At 37.6% G+C, this 16775-nt stretch overlaps 1 protein-coding gene across 1 annotated transcript in view; it reads right to left on the bottom strand.

Moving 5' to 3' along the window:
• LOC114054189 (THO complex subunit 1) overlaps window positions 1-16775 on the bottom strand; it is a 67574-nt gene continuing 50799 nt past the window's right edge. The window contains exons 16-21 of the mRNA XM_027877350.1: window positions 13338-13433; window positions 12573-12638; window positions 10832-10915; window positions 2945-3092; window positions 1022-1100; window positions 1-410 (exon numbers count right to left, since the gene is read on the bottom strand). Of these exons, the coding sequence (XP_027733151.1) occupies window positions 115-410; window positions 1022-1100; window positions 2945-3092; window positions 10832-10915; window positions 12573-12638; window positions 13338-13433 (769 nt within the window). The 3' untranslated portion in view covers window positions 1-114. The remainder of the gene's footprint in view (window positions 411-1021; window positions 1101-2944; window positions 3093-10831; window positions 10916-12572; window positions 12639-13337; window positions 13434-16775) is intronic.

The raw sequence follows: 16775 nt of genomic DNA, 5'->3' as shown, positions 1-16775 counted from the left end.
AATGTTATAAAAAATGTTTATTGTTTACCAAAACAAGTGGATCTCTTATCAAATGCTGCTTGGTAACAAAAATCTTATCACAGTTTTAATTAAAAAAATATAATAAGAAATAAGTTAACTACTTGTTTCAGTGTCATTAGTTAGACTTTCTGCAAGATCGCTTAATCCAGATTTATTTAATGCATTAATGAGATTCTCAGGTGTTGCATGTATCCCCTCTTGATCCTGCCATGCCACTAGCAACTGCTTAGCTCTCATCTTCACATCCTCACTGTCAGACTCAATCTGTCTTATATCAGAGTCTTTCATTTCTAAGTATGGAGCCAGTATTTTCCACTGTTCTCCCAGCTTGTTAGCAAACACCTCTATTTGGTCCCCTGTTACAGGTTTGTCAAGCCGAACATCAGGACCTAGGAAAAAAATAGGAAAAGTTACACAATATTCTGTTTTTCAAGGGCATGCTGAATTCTCTTACCCTCTTTCTCTGTATTCAAAATAATGGTGATGCCATACACCCTATATACAAGAATCTGTAACAGTCTATAGCAGAAGGTAGGAGGAAAGGACTGATAAATAAACAACAGGAGAGACATCACCATTCATTTTTAGCCTAATCTTCAGGCATACAAACTGAACTGTATGTTTTTAGAAATCACACTAATTACACATATGGTATTCTCTGAAAGATAAAGCCTTATTGAACTCTTGCAAAGATTAAATCAATTTTTCATTAAAGTAAGCTTTTTCCTTATCTTAAACCCAAATGAAATAAAATCTCTAAAAATTAATTGTACCAAATGTACTTAGATTTGGTTTCTATTTCAAGTTTCTCTATAAATAAAACTACTCAAGTTCACTGGGGGGGGTTGTTTATAATTTCCTTACTAAAAGAAATGAGCATATACCTGAGATAAAACTAATCAAAAGCGACAAGTTCAGTGATAAGATTTTTGAATAGATATGAAATCAAAGAAAAGTTTCAGTTTTTAACAAGAGTATTAAAAGAGTAGTTAACACTTACTCTCATTATTTTCCTTCAGTAAAGCATCATTATCTTCCTCATCTTCATCTTCACCTGTTTTTATTTCTTCAGAAGGAGGCTAAAATTTTAAAAAAGTAATCCTTTTAAAATTTATTTTAAACAAAATTTGCAGAAATTTGCAACAGGTGAATAAATATATAGACAGAAGATTGAAATGCAGGTTCTTTACTCCCTAGTCAGTGTACACAGAGAACTGTGTATCTCCAAGTAAAAAGATGTTGGGGGGGCAACAGGAGTTACACTTGAGTTTTTCCTTCTTCCAAGGAAAATGACCTTTGCACTGGGAGAGACTGAATGGTTAGTATGAGGTAAACTAAATGGATTTTAAGGCAGTTCATCAAGCTACTCACAATCAGTTCAAGTTATTAGGTCTGGATAAAGTCTGTCTTAGAATACTCAAAAAATAGCAAATGTGATCTAGCTACCCACCCCTAAAAGATGATCATGTGAAAGAGGTGAAAAGTCCCACTGATTGTATTCTGCCTTGGTCAGACCACATCTGGAGCACTGTTTAGTCCTGAATCCCACATGTTAAGGGCACTGGAAAGCAGGAGAAACAGAGAGGGGCTAGAATGGTGAAATGGCTTTATGGAACAATTGAAAGATAGGTGTATATTTGTCCTGGAAAAGACTTAAAGGGAGGGGAAGAAGGGATTCAACAAATATTTATTGAGCTACTATGAGTAAAAACACTCTAGCTGAATGTTGAGGATAAATAAAAAAACAAAACAAAATAAAAAACAAATGATCAAATGTCCCTATTGTTGAGGACATGAAAACTTTTCAAGTATCTGAAGGGGAGCTGTGGAAGAGTTGTTGTACTTAGCTCCAGAGAACAAAACTTCCAACCAGTGGGCAGAAAATGCAGATAGAGAGAGACAAACTTTTCTTGAACAATTAGAGCAAAATGGACTGGACCACTTTGGAAAGTAGCTGGTTCTCATTTATTGAGGAACTTCAAGAAAAGGCTGAATGGCCAATCACATTTAGCTATGGGTTAGATTAAATGGCCTGTGAGGGTCCCTCCCAGCTCTTACATTCCACAAACGTGCCACTATATGTGCAAAGGGATTAGGTTATTTTTTACTTATTTGTCTCTGTAAGAGATAGGTAAATTAAATTATTGTGCTACAAGAATAAACAGGCTCATAATATGTACAGAATAGACTGGGGATGTAAGATTGTTGAAGACATTTGAATGTTTTTGCTATTGCACAAGTGCCTGGCGCATAGTAAGTACTTAAGGTGAATGAAGTATATGGATGTTATCAGTCATCTGAATCTATGCTAGATGCACAATAAAGAGATTATGTGATTCCTACCTGAATTTAAGGAAACAAAAATAAGTCATTTGGGGAAAGTTTGCAACAACAGGACCATAATAATCCCAAATGATTTTCACTAGATTTTAAGCAAATGGTATAAGAGATTTTTTTTTTTCTTTTTTGGCAATTGGGGTTAAGTGATTTGCCCAGGGTCACACAGCTAGTAAGTGTCCAAGTGTTTGGTCTGAGGCTGAATTTGAACTCAGGTCTTCCTGACTTCAGGGCTGGTGTTCTATCCAATGCGCCACCTAGCTGCCCCAAGAGATTTTCAATAAACATATAAACAGCATCTAGCAGTCATATAGCCAGCATCTTAAAAGTAGTTCTCAGGGCCTTGCAAATTACTATTAAAAGCACCTTCATGAGTTATCAGTATTTTTATGTATACTAAGCCATTAGGTAATGCAACTTTATACACAGAGAGACGATCTTAGGTGTAGAGGGGTTGCTGTCTGTTTAGCTGGAGGCCCACATGGATGAAGTCACAAATCCTTCAAGCAAATGAAGTAAAAAGTACTACAGACACTTACTGCAAATTTAACACCTGAAAGAAACCGATAAAGACAAAAGTACTTACTGGCAACTCCTTGGCTAGTTTAATAACCATGTTTTCTAGATACTCTGGTAAACTTTTAAACTGCTGGTTGGTTGGTTGGAAGAAGTGGGGACTTCGACGTGCTAACAGCCTCAGGGCTCTCCATCCGTAATTGGAGTTATTCACAGCCCTATAAAAACAAAATGGATGATATTTTCATCATTTATGGTTAAAATACTAAAGTACATCAAACACTCCTGTCCTCATTAATGGTTCTAATGTCAGAGCTGAAGCACTGCTCTATATCATAATCTTGTCTAACCCAGAAACACAAATCTATAGTCTGTTATATTCATCCCAATTTAAAAGGGCAACAGAAATCCACAGACTTTAGAATCTACAGTCTTAAAGAGATGTACTACATTTTTCAGAACACATTCAACTAAATTATTTTAATTTCACTTAATGACAGTTTTAATTGAATACCTAGGTGCTTCTGCAACTACTTCAGTTCAGTGCTAGAGTCTCCCTACAGCCTCAGGGCAGGAGTCACCAAAGCCCTCCTCCTTCAACTATCTTTCAGACAAACTAAACTGGCACACATCTTAAATTCTATGTTCCAAACCAAATTAATCATCTTCTCCCCCTAAAATACCCCCATTCCTATCTTCTCTACTACTGTATAAGGCAGCACCAGGATATCGTCCCTGTCCCTCAGGCTCACAACCTAGGAGTCATCCTGGATTTCTCACTATCTCTTAGTCTCCATATCCAATCTGCGGCCAAGGCCCTGTTGATTTCACCTTTGTAACATCTCTCAAATATGATTCCTCCTCTCTTCTAACACTCCCACCAATCTAGTGCAAGCCCTCATCATGCCTTCATTATTGCAACAGCCTGCTGGTGGGTCTACTTGTCTCAAATCTCTCTACTCCAATTCATCTGTCAAAGTTGACTTTGTCTCTTTTTTTTTTAGGCAGTTGGGGTTAAGTGACTTGCCCAGGGTGACACAGCTAGTGTCAAGTGTTTGGTCTGAGACCGGATTTGAACTCAGGTCCTCCTGACTCCAGGGCTGGTGCTCTATCCACTGCGTCACCTAGCTGCCCCCTAAAGTTGACTTTCTCAAAGCTCAGGTCTGACTATATCAACCTCCCCCTCCCCTTGTGACCTCTCCACTCTATAAACTCCAGTGGCTCCCTGTCACCTCCAGGATCACATAGAAACTGTTCTGTTTGGCATTCAAAGCCCTTCATAACCTAGCCCCCTGCTCCCTTTCCAATCTTTTTTATACCTTACTCCCTAACACATATTCTTTGATTCAGTGACACTGGCCTGCTGGCTGTTCCAGGAACAACATATTCCATCTCTTGCTCATGGGAGACACCATGGGGCTGTCTCCCTTGCCTAGAATGCTCTCCCTCTTCCACTCTGACTACTGGCCTCCCTGGCTTCCTTTAAGTCCCAAATAAACTCCTATCTTTTACTGGAAGCCTCCCCCAACCCCTCTTAATTCCAGTGCCAGGTTCCCTGTCTTGATTATTTACAATTTGTCCTGCACATATTTGTTTGTATGTTGTCACCTCCATTAGACTGTAAGCTCCTTGAAGGCAGAAAATCCCTTTCTCTTTTTTTATCTTCAGTGCTTAGAACAGTGCCTATCTCATAGTAGGGACTTAATAAATGTTTAGTGATTGACTGATTAACTAAAAATCCCCAACTTAACCATACTTAGCTAGATTACATTCATATTTTAAATGGTACCTGCAGAAGTGAACTATGTCAGCTTCGAGAAATTAATGATATCTGAAACTGAATTTTGAATCCTTTTAAGCAATGCTACTTCATGATTATCATAATGCTTTGTACTGTTACCTTTCCTCACTTCCTTCTCAATATTACCAACTTCATTTTTATAGATAAACCAGGGCAAAAGCAACCAAAAGCCACAGAGGGACAGAGCAAAGCATAGAATTTTATTCTGATTTAAATGTGAATCCATTAGAATATGCTACTCCCTAACAAAGCTATATTAGAGACATGGAAAACATGCATTTCAGTGTTATATGCAACAGTGCTCCTGAAACACAGTAAGGTGTACCAGTAGAGAAAGAAATCATCTAGAGCACATGAAAAACCAAAAAGCCTAATATTTATGTGGCAACTCAATTTGTTTTGTTCTAAATCACAGGCTCCCAAAGTGGGTGATACTGCCACCTGGGGGGCGTTGGAAAGAATGGGGGGGAGTGGTAGTAGCCTCGGGTGCAAATGGGGGGAGTTGAAGAAAAATGTTGCACATTGTTGGGAAGTCCAGCATGCATGGGCAGGAATATGTGTGTATAATGACTGGTTTACAATATGATATTATATTGTTACATGATGCAATATTGCATCATCAAAATTTCAATGCAGGAAAAACTCCACGAATTTACACTAAATTATTAAATTTTAAAATATTTTATATTCTTTTTGAAATGATGCAAATAAAAAAACAAACAAACATTGAAGGGTTAAAGAAAGTAGGTTTCCAAGAGCACCTAGCATGGATGTCTATTACATAGTAGGCTTTAGTAAAGCTTGTTGAATTGAAAGTGAATTATACTACCATATGAAAGATTGCTCCAAATCACTGATACTAAGAGAAATTACAACTCTAAGGTTTCATCCCTCATCCAGCAAATTGGCACAGATGATAATGGCTAAGAATAGTGAATGTTGGAGGGGCTGTGGATAGACAGACATATCTAGTGAACACACGAATTGGTCCAAAAATTCAGGAAAGTAGTTTGGCCTTATGCTTTTAAAAAAAAAAAAAAGTAAAGTATACATAAAGATCCCATTACTAGGCATATAACTCAAGGATGATTATAATAACCACCACAACCACAACAATGATGATGATGATGATAATAATATTAAGACAGAAATAAAGGTTGCCTATACATCAAAATATGTATAGCGCACTTTTTGTAATAGCAAAGACATGAAAACAGATGTTCATCCATAGTGGAATAACTAAACAAACTATATATGAATGTAATGGAATATTATCATGCCATAAGAAATAAAGAATAAGAATTTAGACAATTACGGGAAGACATATGAAGAACATGGAAAGACTTATGCAAACTGAGGCAAAGTAGGTGGAACCAGGAAAACAATATAGACAATGATAAAATAACTCTTAATTATAATGACTTAAACTGATCCTGGAAAAGATGAAAAAATGCATCTCCCCTCTCCTGCTTCTTTGCAGAGGTAGGTGACTCTGAGCGTGCAATATTACCTCAGTCAATGTGTTTCTTAGTTTGACTTGTTTCTTCCCTGCCTCCTTACTTTCTTTTATTATTTTAAGGGATGCACTGTTGGGGAGGGGAGGCAGGGAGGAATACATTTGGAAATGATGTAAAAACAAATGTTGATAAAAATTTTTTAAAGGAAGAAATTGAATTGTATAAGACACTCTGCTAGGCCCTTCCAGTGGGGGGAAGAAGTCGGGTGATACAAAATGTGGATAACACATGGTATCTGTCAACTTTATGGAGTGTAAGAATTTGAGAAGTGGGATATGACACATGACTATAATACAAAACAGGAATATATTATTTTGCACCTCTCTAACAGACATACCAGTATATTAAGTCGGAAGGTAGGAGATATAAAAGCCATTACCAAAATCAGTAGACAAGATCAGGGCAGAGTTTATACAGGAAATGGGGTACACATGGGAAGGCAATAAGGGAGGGTAGAAATGTCAAGCTTTTTTGAACTGAGAGCTGACCATACCTGAAAAAAAAATGAAGAAGCCAGTAGAGATGGAAAAATTGGAGCTGCATTAAAGGGAAGCTGATCATTTGAGAAAGGTCTTGGAGAAGCCTGGAAGAGTGACATGCAGTCAGAAGGAAAATAACCTTAATGAAGATGTATGGACAGAACTGGAAGGGTTCTCAGAGGCCATCTAATCTGTACGTGAATAAGAATCCCTTTTCCAAGTCAGGTTACAAATGGTCATCCAGCCTCTCCTTGGAAACATACAAAAAGGAAGAAATCCCTCTACTTTCTGAGAAGGCCTAGACCACTTTTGGATAGATCGAGTTGGGAGGAGACAGGCAATCAATCAATCAACAAGAATTTATTAAGCTGTGCAATCAGTATATAAATACAATGAATGAAATAATGTCTAACTTAGAATGAACACCTAACTTCCTCATTCTAATGGGGAAGATAAGCAGCATATACATAAATGTATGACAAATAACATAAAAAGAATTAAGTACAAAATACTTAACTATAAGGTAGTTTGAGTTGGAGGGGACTAGAAGTTGGGGGAAGTCCAGAAAGGCCTCATGAAGAAGATGGTGCTTGAGCTTCATCTTAAAGGAAGATGAGCAAAATAATTCATTTCCATCAGGATGTCCATTAAGTATAAATACTTAAAAATACAAACTAATACCATTTTAGTGAATTCATTTAGAACAAAACAAACTGAGGTGCCATATAAATATTAGGTTTTTAAAAAAAAAAAATGTGCTCTGGGTGATTTTCTTTCTCTGCTGCTACATCTTTTTTCCCCCCAGCCAAAGACAAGGTTTATTTGAACATTGTCATATTGGGCAGACTCTTAAGGAGTCTGAACATGGGTAAGTAGTGGCTAGATTTTAGGAATCTGAGCCGTGGCTACATCATAAGAATCCTAGCCTCTGTTGCTACATCTTACCATGTATCTTGCCTTGTTTCAGGGGGAATACTGAATATAATTGCTGAAATGCACGTTTCTCATATCTGAGTGTTACCTTTGCACTGACTGTCCCCCATGGCTGAAATGCACATCCCTCTTCCTCTCAGTCATTGGGAATGGCCAGTGAAAAGGCTCAGAGATGGGAGATGGAGTAACACAGAGGAAGAACAGAGAGAAGGCTTGTTTGGTTATACTGCAGAGTATAGAAAGGGAAGTAATATTCATTGAGGCTGGAAAGATAGGCTGGGGCCAGGAAGCATGGTGTGTGGACAGTCAGCCTCCTAGGAGATCTGGGTTCAAGTGCTGATTTTGTCACATGCTTGGTGTGATTCTGGGCAACTCACTTAACATTAACAGTACCCCAAGACTACTCTATCATTTAACCAACCAAGAAACATTTATTAAATGCCTAACATCTGCGAGGCACACTACTAAGAAAGCTCTACAGAGAAAAGGACAAAAATTAAACAATCTTTGCTCTTCATAAACTTACATTCTATTCTGTCGAGGGTGACAAAATGCACATTAAGTATGTGCAAAATATGTGTAAAATTTAAAATTTCTGAGGACGGAAGGCATGAGAAGTCAGGGAGATGAGGAAGGCCTGATTCAGGAAAGATGGCATGTGAACAGAATTATGAAGGAAACAAGGATCCCAATACGTAAAGGAGAGGTGAAAGAGTGTTCCAGGAATAGGGGACAGTCAATGAGTGCAAAAGCCTCAAGAGCACTCAAGTGCAGTGGATAGCATGCTGGGTCTGCAGTCAGAAGACCTGAGTTCAAATGTGACCTCAGACACTAGCTGTGTGACCCTGGGCAAGTAATTTAACCTCCCTTTGTCTCAGTTTCTTCATCTGTAAAATGGGGATAAATAATAGCATCTATTTGCAAGTTGTTATGAGGAATAAATGAAATAGTTGTAAAGCTTTTTTTGTTAATAATAGAACAATTAGAAGGATAGTTTGGCTGGATTGTGGAGTGAGGGGGAGGGGAGTAATGTGTAATAGGACTGGAAAGGTAAGTTGAGTCAGGTTGTGCCGGCCTTTCAAAACTAAACAGAGAAAACTTATATTTGATGCTAGATGCAATTGGGACCCTTTGGAGTTTATTGTGTAGAAAAGTAACATGGTCAGACTAATTCTTTAGGAACATCTCTTTTACAGTTGTCTGGAAAATGGACTAAAGAGGGGACAGGTGACGCAGAATAGTAAACTGCAGATGTATATAGACAGAGACAACAATTTCTTCACTGGGAGTCCCATATATCAACAAAATCACAGGTTTGGAACAAGGGAAAAAACATTGTTAGGAAATTTTTTTCTCTATCAAGTCTGAATTAATCTCTCTGTAATTTCTACTCACTGCTCTGAGTTCTACAACTCCTCCCTTTCCCTTGCTTCTCCATCCCCGCTCCAACCAGAAAAAGATAATCTTGTTCCATGTTTTATTCTTCAAATAACTGAAGAGCCATATCATTCTCCATCCTATTAACTTCCCCTCTCCACCAAGTATTCTATCCTCTAAGCCAGGGGTCAGCAAACTATAGCCCAAGGGCCAAATCTGGCCCACTACCTGTTTTTGGATGGCCTGTGAGGTAAGAATTTAAAATAAAGTTACATTGATATAACTTTTAAACTTATTTTTAAATGAAGTTTAAAAATGTAAAAATCATTCTCAGCATGTGGGCTGTAAAAAAATCAGGTGGCAGGCCAGATTTGGCCCTTGGGCCATCATTTGCCAATTCCAGCAAACATCCTCCGTTCCTTCCAATAATCACCATATGGGATCACCATCCTGTGACTCTCTGTATGCTTTCCAGCTTATCGATGTGCTTACTAAATTATGGTGTCCAGAACTGAATATGATATTCCAGATATGGTCTGACTAGGACCAACAACTACTCTACCCTGGATAGTCCTCTTAACAGCACGCTAGGTTTTTCTGACTGCCTTATCACAATGATGATCCATGCTGAGCATGCAATTCACAAACATTCCCCAATCTTTCTCAAACTACTTGTTAAGTAGTCATCATGCCCCCATTTTATACTTTTGAGGTTGAATTAAATCGAAGCCTACAATTTTATTTTTACCTGCCCTGGTTTTTACACTCAGTTCTGGACACCACATTTTAGGATGGACACTGACAAAATTGGAGAGCATCCAGTGGTAAAGGGGACTAGAAATCACGCTACAGAAGATTCAACAGAACGAAGGTGCTGAGGTTATTTAGCCTAGAATAGAAGAAAGGGATAGGGAGAAGAGGGAAGAATATGATGACTCTTTTCAAGTACTTTAACGGTGGTCACGTGGAAGGGGGATTAGGTTTGTTATGTTTGGCCCCAAAGGGCAGAACTAAAAGCAACAGACTGCAATAAAGCCGATTTAGACAAGAATGATCTCAAAACCAAAAGCAGGTTTGGCTCATGGAGTGAGTGATGGGTTCGCCTCACTTGAGGGTCTTCAAACAAAGGCTGGGTATTTGTTGGAGATACTGTATAGGAGTCTCTCGGTCAGGAACAGTTTGGGTTGGGGCTGCGTGCCTTCCAACTCTGGGACTGGGTGATAAGAGAGTGAATGCTGCTGCTGCTGGGAAGTTTTAAGAAGCGGGATGGGAAGTGTGGGGACTGGTCTTATGAATTAAGAAGTTAAGGTAGCTGCTATCAGTATGGAACTGTGAGACAGAGTTGGCAGCATGAGAAGGTGCTGTATATGTGCAAAGTGAGAAGAAGGGGAATCTCTAAGAGAATAGTAGCAATGATGACCCTTGGGAAGTTTTACACTGAAACTGCAGAGGGCAAAATTGGCAGCTGCAGACTCGGGAGTGGCCAAAAGTCTTAGTCTCAGAATCAGAAAAATCAAGATTAGGAATTACGTTCCTCAAACCAGTGCTCAATTCACCAGAGTACACTACTCTCAAATTTACACGACTTAGGCATTTTCAAAATTTCCAGAAAAAAGATGTCTTGTTCTACATGAAGGGCACCACCTTACTCTCAGCCTATTTTGTAAAATATTCTTGTCAGGTCCAGTACTGCTCCTGCCTGTTCAATAATGATTGTAAAGGAGTCATTTCACTGAGAGCATGAAACGAGGCCAACAGTGATTTACAAGATAGAAAGCTTTTTCTGGAGACCTAAACCCTTCTAAAGATGGAAGGAAATTTAAAATTACATCATGAGAAACATTACTTACTTATATTCATTTTCAACCATATTTTCTGGGTCGGCCTGCTCAATGGCTTCTTCAAAAAACTCTTCTAAAGTTGGCATGTATTCCCTGTTGATTGGAAAAGAATTCAAGATTTTGTATTTTTTTTTTAAGTGTGGCAATTGGGGCTAAGTGACTTGCCCAGGGTCACACAGCTAGTAAGTGTCAAGCATTTGGTCTGAGGCCGGATTTGAACCCTCCTGACTTCAGGGCCGGTGCTCTATCCACCGTGCCTCCTAGTTGCCCCTAAGATTTCATATTTTTAATACTGCTTCCTTCCTATATCTGCTTTATTTCTTTCTCTAAGGACATTTTATCTTATTGAGAAACTATGGAAATGGAAGATTTTGATTTTATCTATAGCTGTAAAGACTTTTTTTCTCTTCGGCACAGGGGCTCATAGCCAGGGATCTGTGAAATTTTTAAAAAATATTTTGAGGGCAGCTAGGTGGCACAGTGGATACAGTACTGCCCCTGGAATCAGGGGGATCTGAGTTCAAATCTAGCCTCAGACACTTGACACTAGCTGTGTGACCCTGGGCAAGTCACTTAACTCCAATTGCCTTCACAAAAAATAAAAAGATAATTACATTTCAATATAATTAGTTTTCTTTGTAATCCTATCTATATATTTTATTTTAAGCCTTTAAAACCATTATTGCAGAGGCTTCTGCAGACTACGAAATGGGTCTGTGGCACAAAAAATGTAAAGAACCTCTGCTCTAGTAAATGTCTCCAAACATGCACTCCACTGGCTTTAAAAAAAAATTATATATATATATATATATGTATATATACTTTTTTTTTCATTTTGGGGGGAAGAAGAGGCCCAAGAAGGGAGATAAGAAAAGGAAAGAAGAAGCTAGTAATCTTATTTCCTAAGTCCAGGTTTTAAACGGTACACTGAATAATTCAACTCTTGTATAATCTAAGAGTTGTAAAGTGTCTCAATACCTTGCCATTCATAAAAACAAAGTCTTTTAGATTTTGGGGATAATAAAATATTTTCCAACCTACAATTTTTTTTTTTTAACCATTTAATATTAACCACATGAATGTCAAGGGTTTAACTTTCACTCTTATTTTAGACCTTTATTACTATGGATAAAGAGCATTGTTTGGGCATTTTATAAGTAAAATTCAGAAATGCCAAACTATCAAAGAATATTCTGTATTAGGTAATTAAGTAAATTAGATCTCAGGACCATATATTACCTTCAGAGACAGTCAGAATACTAAGCTCTCCAAAAGCAAACTAAGTACTTTCCTCTATGAATCAGTTACAATTCAATACCACACAAATCCCTAACCTGTGGCTTCTAAGATTTCATGAAATCTTAGCATCACCATTTTGCCTACCTCACCAGACAAAGCTGAAAGGATTTGATATAAATGGCTCCGAAAATTCAGGTTTTCCTCTTTGTTTTCTTTTTGTTATTATTGTTCACAACAATATTTAAAAATTTTATTCTTGTGTGGTTCAAAGCTTAAAAAAGGACTGATGCCACTAGGAGAAAAATCATGACTTTATTCTTTTTTTTTTTTTGCTTTTTGGTGACGCAGTTGGGGTTAAGTCACACAGCTAGTAAGTGTCAATGTCTGAGGCCAGATTTGAACTCAGGTCCTCCTGACTCCAAGGCTGGAGCTCTATCTACTTCGCCACCTAGCTGCTCCCATGACTTTAATGTTGTTAAGGTCACACAGAAATGAAACAATTTTCACTTGCCTGGATTCTGATTTACAAGCCTCCATATTATCAGGACAGAGATTCCAAAGCCTTGTTAGTTCCTCACTGAAAAACAAAAAAGAAAAATATCCCTATAATTATCTCAGTCAAAAAACACAATGATGTCAATGAAGCACCCACTTCTGTAAGCTTTAGTCATCTTAAAATATTCATTAAAAAGTAAAGAAAATGTACTGAATATAATGGTTCATGCTAAAAAAATTAAAGTTCACAAAGGGCCATAACCATGGCTTTTGAATGTTTGCTTAAAAGTTCCTAGGAAAATACAAGTTATCAATCAATCACACTGATAATATTTTTATGCTAGGCAGTGAAATTATTTCTCCCTATGCCACCTTTCAGGAGAAAGAGAGCAGCAGGGGGAGTATTTGAATACATTAATTTTTCTCAGGCATATTCATGAACATTTACTCATTGGGAACCACCAGAAGCGCAGGGATCATGACCACCTGGCACAACTAGAAGTGAGGTGGCTCAATATGGCCCAAAATTCATCAAGAGATAGTGCAGAAAGAAGCAACAGGCTTATCAAGCAACCTACAAAAAAAAAAAAAGGCTAGACTAATTGCAGGATCAACATGACAAGGAATGTAGGTTATACTTGGCCACTCTTATAGAAACAAACAAACAAGTGACATTTGGCAGCAAGAAACTATAAAAACTCTAAAACAGTACTTTTAAAAACAAACATATCAAATATAGAGTTACCAATCCTGGCCCAGATATGAAGACAAGCTGACCTACTTTCCCATCAGAATTTTTTTGTTGGGTCCTTTCCCCAGGAAATCCTCTGGTGCTGTTCTCTTTCGTACCACTCTTGTTGGCTTGGAGTCTGATGGTCTACGGCAAATAGAACGCACACTATTTTTGGAATTATACGTGGTTAGGAAAGGTGAAGAAATTTTAGATCTGATAAGGAAATACTTTTAGTACACTTTTCTTAAGATGAAATGTTTTATATTAATGCATTACACTGCTTTAGATGAGAAGTACCGTAATTTATAAGAAATTACATAAAGCAATTCAATAATTAATATAACAGTTTTGTTTTAGGAATGTCTCAAGTGAGAAGTAACTAACTGGCAAAAAGAAATGAACTAACACATTAGGTAAATATAAAAGGATGTACCCATCCATACACCATTCTTCCTGTTTCCCAGTTTCATAACGTTGGTGTTATCCTTGTCTTCTCATCCTCTCTCACCCCACATATTCAATCTGCTGCCAAATTTTAACATTCCTACCTCCATAACATCTCTCACATCTGATCCTTTTTCTTTACTTACACAGGTACTTTAGTCTAGGCACTCATCATCTCTTGCATATACTACTGTAATTGTAATGTATTGTAACGGCCTCCTAATTGGTGTCCCTGCCTCAAAGTCTCTTCCTGCTTCAGTCAATCCTTCACAGAGCTGACAAAATTATTTCCTTAAATGCAGCTGGGACCACATCACTCCCCTACTCAATAAACTTCAATGGCTCCTTACTGCCTCTAAGACCCTATATAAACTCCTATCTGGCTTTTTAAAGTCCATCACAACCTGACCTTAATCCAAGCCTTCCCTCCTCATAATAGATTACTTCCTTTCTTATTCTCCAGGGTTCAGCCAAACTGGGTTTCTTTTTATGCACTCTCTCTCCCATCTCTGTACCTTTGCAATACCTCTCTCCTATGCCTGTAATACATTCCCTCCTCATCTCTGCCTCACAGAATTCCTCTCTTCAGGATATAGCTCAAGCACCATTTAATTTCTTTCTTTCTTTTTCAAAACTTTTTTTGCAAGCACCATGTTCTAAATGAAACCTTTCATGATCCCCCTGACTATTAGTGCCTTCCTTCCAACTGCCTTATACTTATATTTATTCTGTCCCTGTCCTTTTGTCATCAGAATCTTGGACTCTGTTCTTGGAACCAGCTTGGGCTCTTAATTTGTCTTAAATGGCATGGATCTAGGTCTTCACCTCACTTCCCTGCCACCAACTCCAAACCACACCACTGCATTAATGGCCCTCCCTCTTTCCAGTCTCCCATTACAATAATGAATATAGAAAAGCATGGAAAGACTTGCATGAACTCATGCAAACTGAAGCAAGCAGAACCAGGAAAACTGTGTGTGTATGTGTGTGTATAATGATTACATCAAAGTAAATGGGGAAAAAACGCCACCACAAAACAGCTGAAGATGAATGCTGAGATACTGTAAAGAAAAATCTTGGCCTCAAATAAGAAATCAGGGGGCTATCTAGGCAATGTAAAAACAAAGCATGTTAATAAAAACCTATTAAATTTAAAAGGACGTAAGCTCCCTGAGGGCAGAGACTATCTTGTTTGCTTATATTTATGTCTCTCTCTTAGCACACACTAAATACTAATACTTATGCTCTCATGCTTTTTCTCTGCAACTTCCCGCCCCCCCCACTCTGTTCTCCTACCTTCCCCTCTTGCCATCTCATTTCCTCCAAAAGAATGTAAGCTCCCTGAAAGAAATACAGGTTTCATTCTTTGTGTTTGTATTCCCCAGGACCTAACTCCATGATTCACATAATAAATCCTTGCTGACTGATAAGAGAAAATTGTGCCACACATATCAGTTTTATGTAACCAATGAAAATCCTACTCCCATGCTTTATTGCGGCATTAGGCAATTCTGGTTTCTCAAAGGCTATGACAGTTGAATACAAGCTTCTGGTGGTTTCTACCATGCTTTAAAGGCTTTGAGTATATAGTCCCAGTAACAGACTATGCCTGTTTTCTGACAACAAACTTAATTAAGTGCAGAGAGGTTCACCAGAAGTAAACTTGTCACTCGGCGATAAATTCTCTGATCATGGAAACACATGAAACAAAGAAAAATACAAGATGGCCCTCAGTTCAGTGCAACCTTTTTTAGCTTCTGCTGCAATTGTGGCAGGATGGCATAATGGGGGAAAGACAGTACTATGTATCATAAATTTTAAACTGTTTACAAATATGACTGTAACTGCTGGTGTGCTAAATGAGACTCATCTCATATGGACTTTCTACTAAAGGAAATGACTCATATCATTCAACTGTCTTGCTACAATTGATCTTAGAAGACAAAAATGAGGATGCAGCTAAACAGAAGAGTGCCTCACATTTTGTTCTCTTTGGCAAGGCAGTTAAGAGTCTGCAGAATTAATTTTATTGTATGGCCAAAGCCAATACGAAACAAAATTTCATGCTATTTCAGTATTTGCAAACAAGACTAGTTTATGCACCAGGATAAAGTGGAAGAGAAATTCTAGAAAGAATATGAGAAGACCTTCTCCAAATGAAATCAACATATGCTTGAATACTCGATAACATAAATGGCATATGGGAAGATGGTAAACATGATGGAAAATATGGCTCAAGATTAAGAACTGAAAGAGGCTAAAGGTGTGTAAAATATCCAGAGGCCTAACAATTATGCATCATGAATACTTTCTTCCAGAAGAGAGTTGGATGGCATTAAACATATTACACAGCTGCTTTCTACATTATGTTATTCAGTTCTTATCATGAAAAATGAAACTATATCAGACTGGTTACTAATGTGAGAGCCATGTTCTAATCCACAAAGGTATCTACAGTCAGACTCCCAATTTCTTAAAACAAAGATCAGAATGTGAGATTAAAAATGAGAAAATATGCATGGTAACATAAACAAAACAAAAATCAAAAGTGAGATTAAAAATGAGAAAACATACCATACAAATAAAAACATCTCCAACTGTCTTTAGAATAAAAAGGTTAATTGACATGCATTAGCTATCTTGAGTGACCAAATATTTTTCTGAATGTAAGTTATCTTATGCGTACCACAAAAGCTGATAATCATCAAAGAGAGAAATCTATTGATTTACTGATGATAAAAGTAAATAAAAGAACAGAAAACACAAACTACTACTATTTCCTATGAAATTTAACTTATATAAATCAATCACTATAACCAGGGGGCAAAAGAGCTTAGAAATTGCGTCAACCACTAAAAAGTTGGTATACTTATCAAGTAGCAACACAAATGAAAAGACATGGCAGGCAAGGGTAACGCTGCTTTAAAATATAAAATAAAATAATCTGTAAATTCCTGAAGAGGAAGAAGATGCAAGATTATGAGCATAAAACAGTTAAGAAACAGTCGAGAGAAAGACAAGTTTATAGAAAGTTTGTTAAGA

The sequence above is a fragment of the Vombatus ursinus genome, unplaced genomic scaffold (genome assembly GCF_900497805.2).
Source record: "Vombatus ursinus unplaced genomic scaffold, bare-nosed wombat genome assembly UNPS02014812.1, whole genome shotgun sequence".
NCBI lineage: Eukaryota > Metazoa > Chordata > Mammalia > Diprotodontia > Vombatidae > Vombatus > Vombatus ursinus.
The sequence above is the reverse complement of the archived record's forward strand: the minus strand, read 5'-3'. Positions and strand labels throughout refer to the sequence as shown.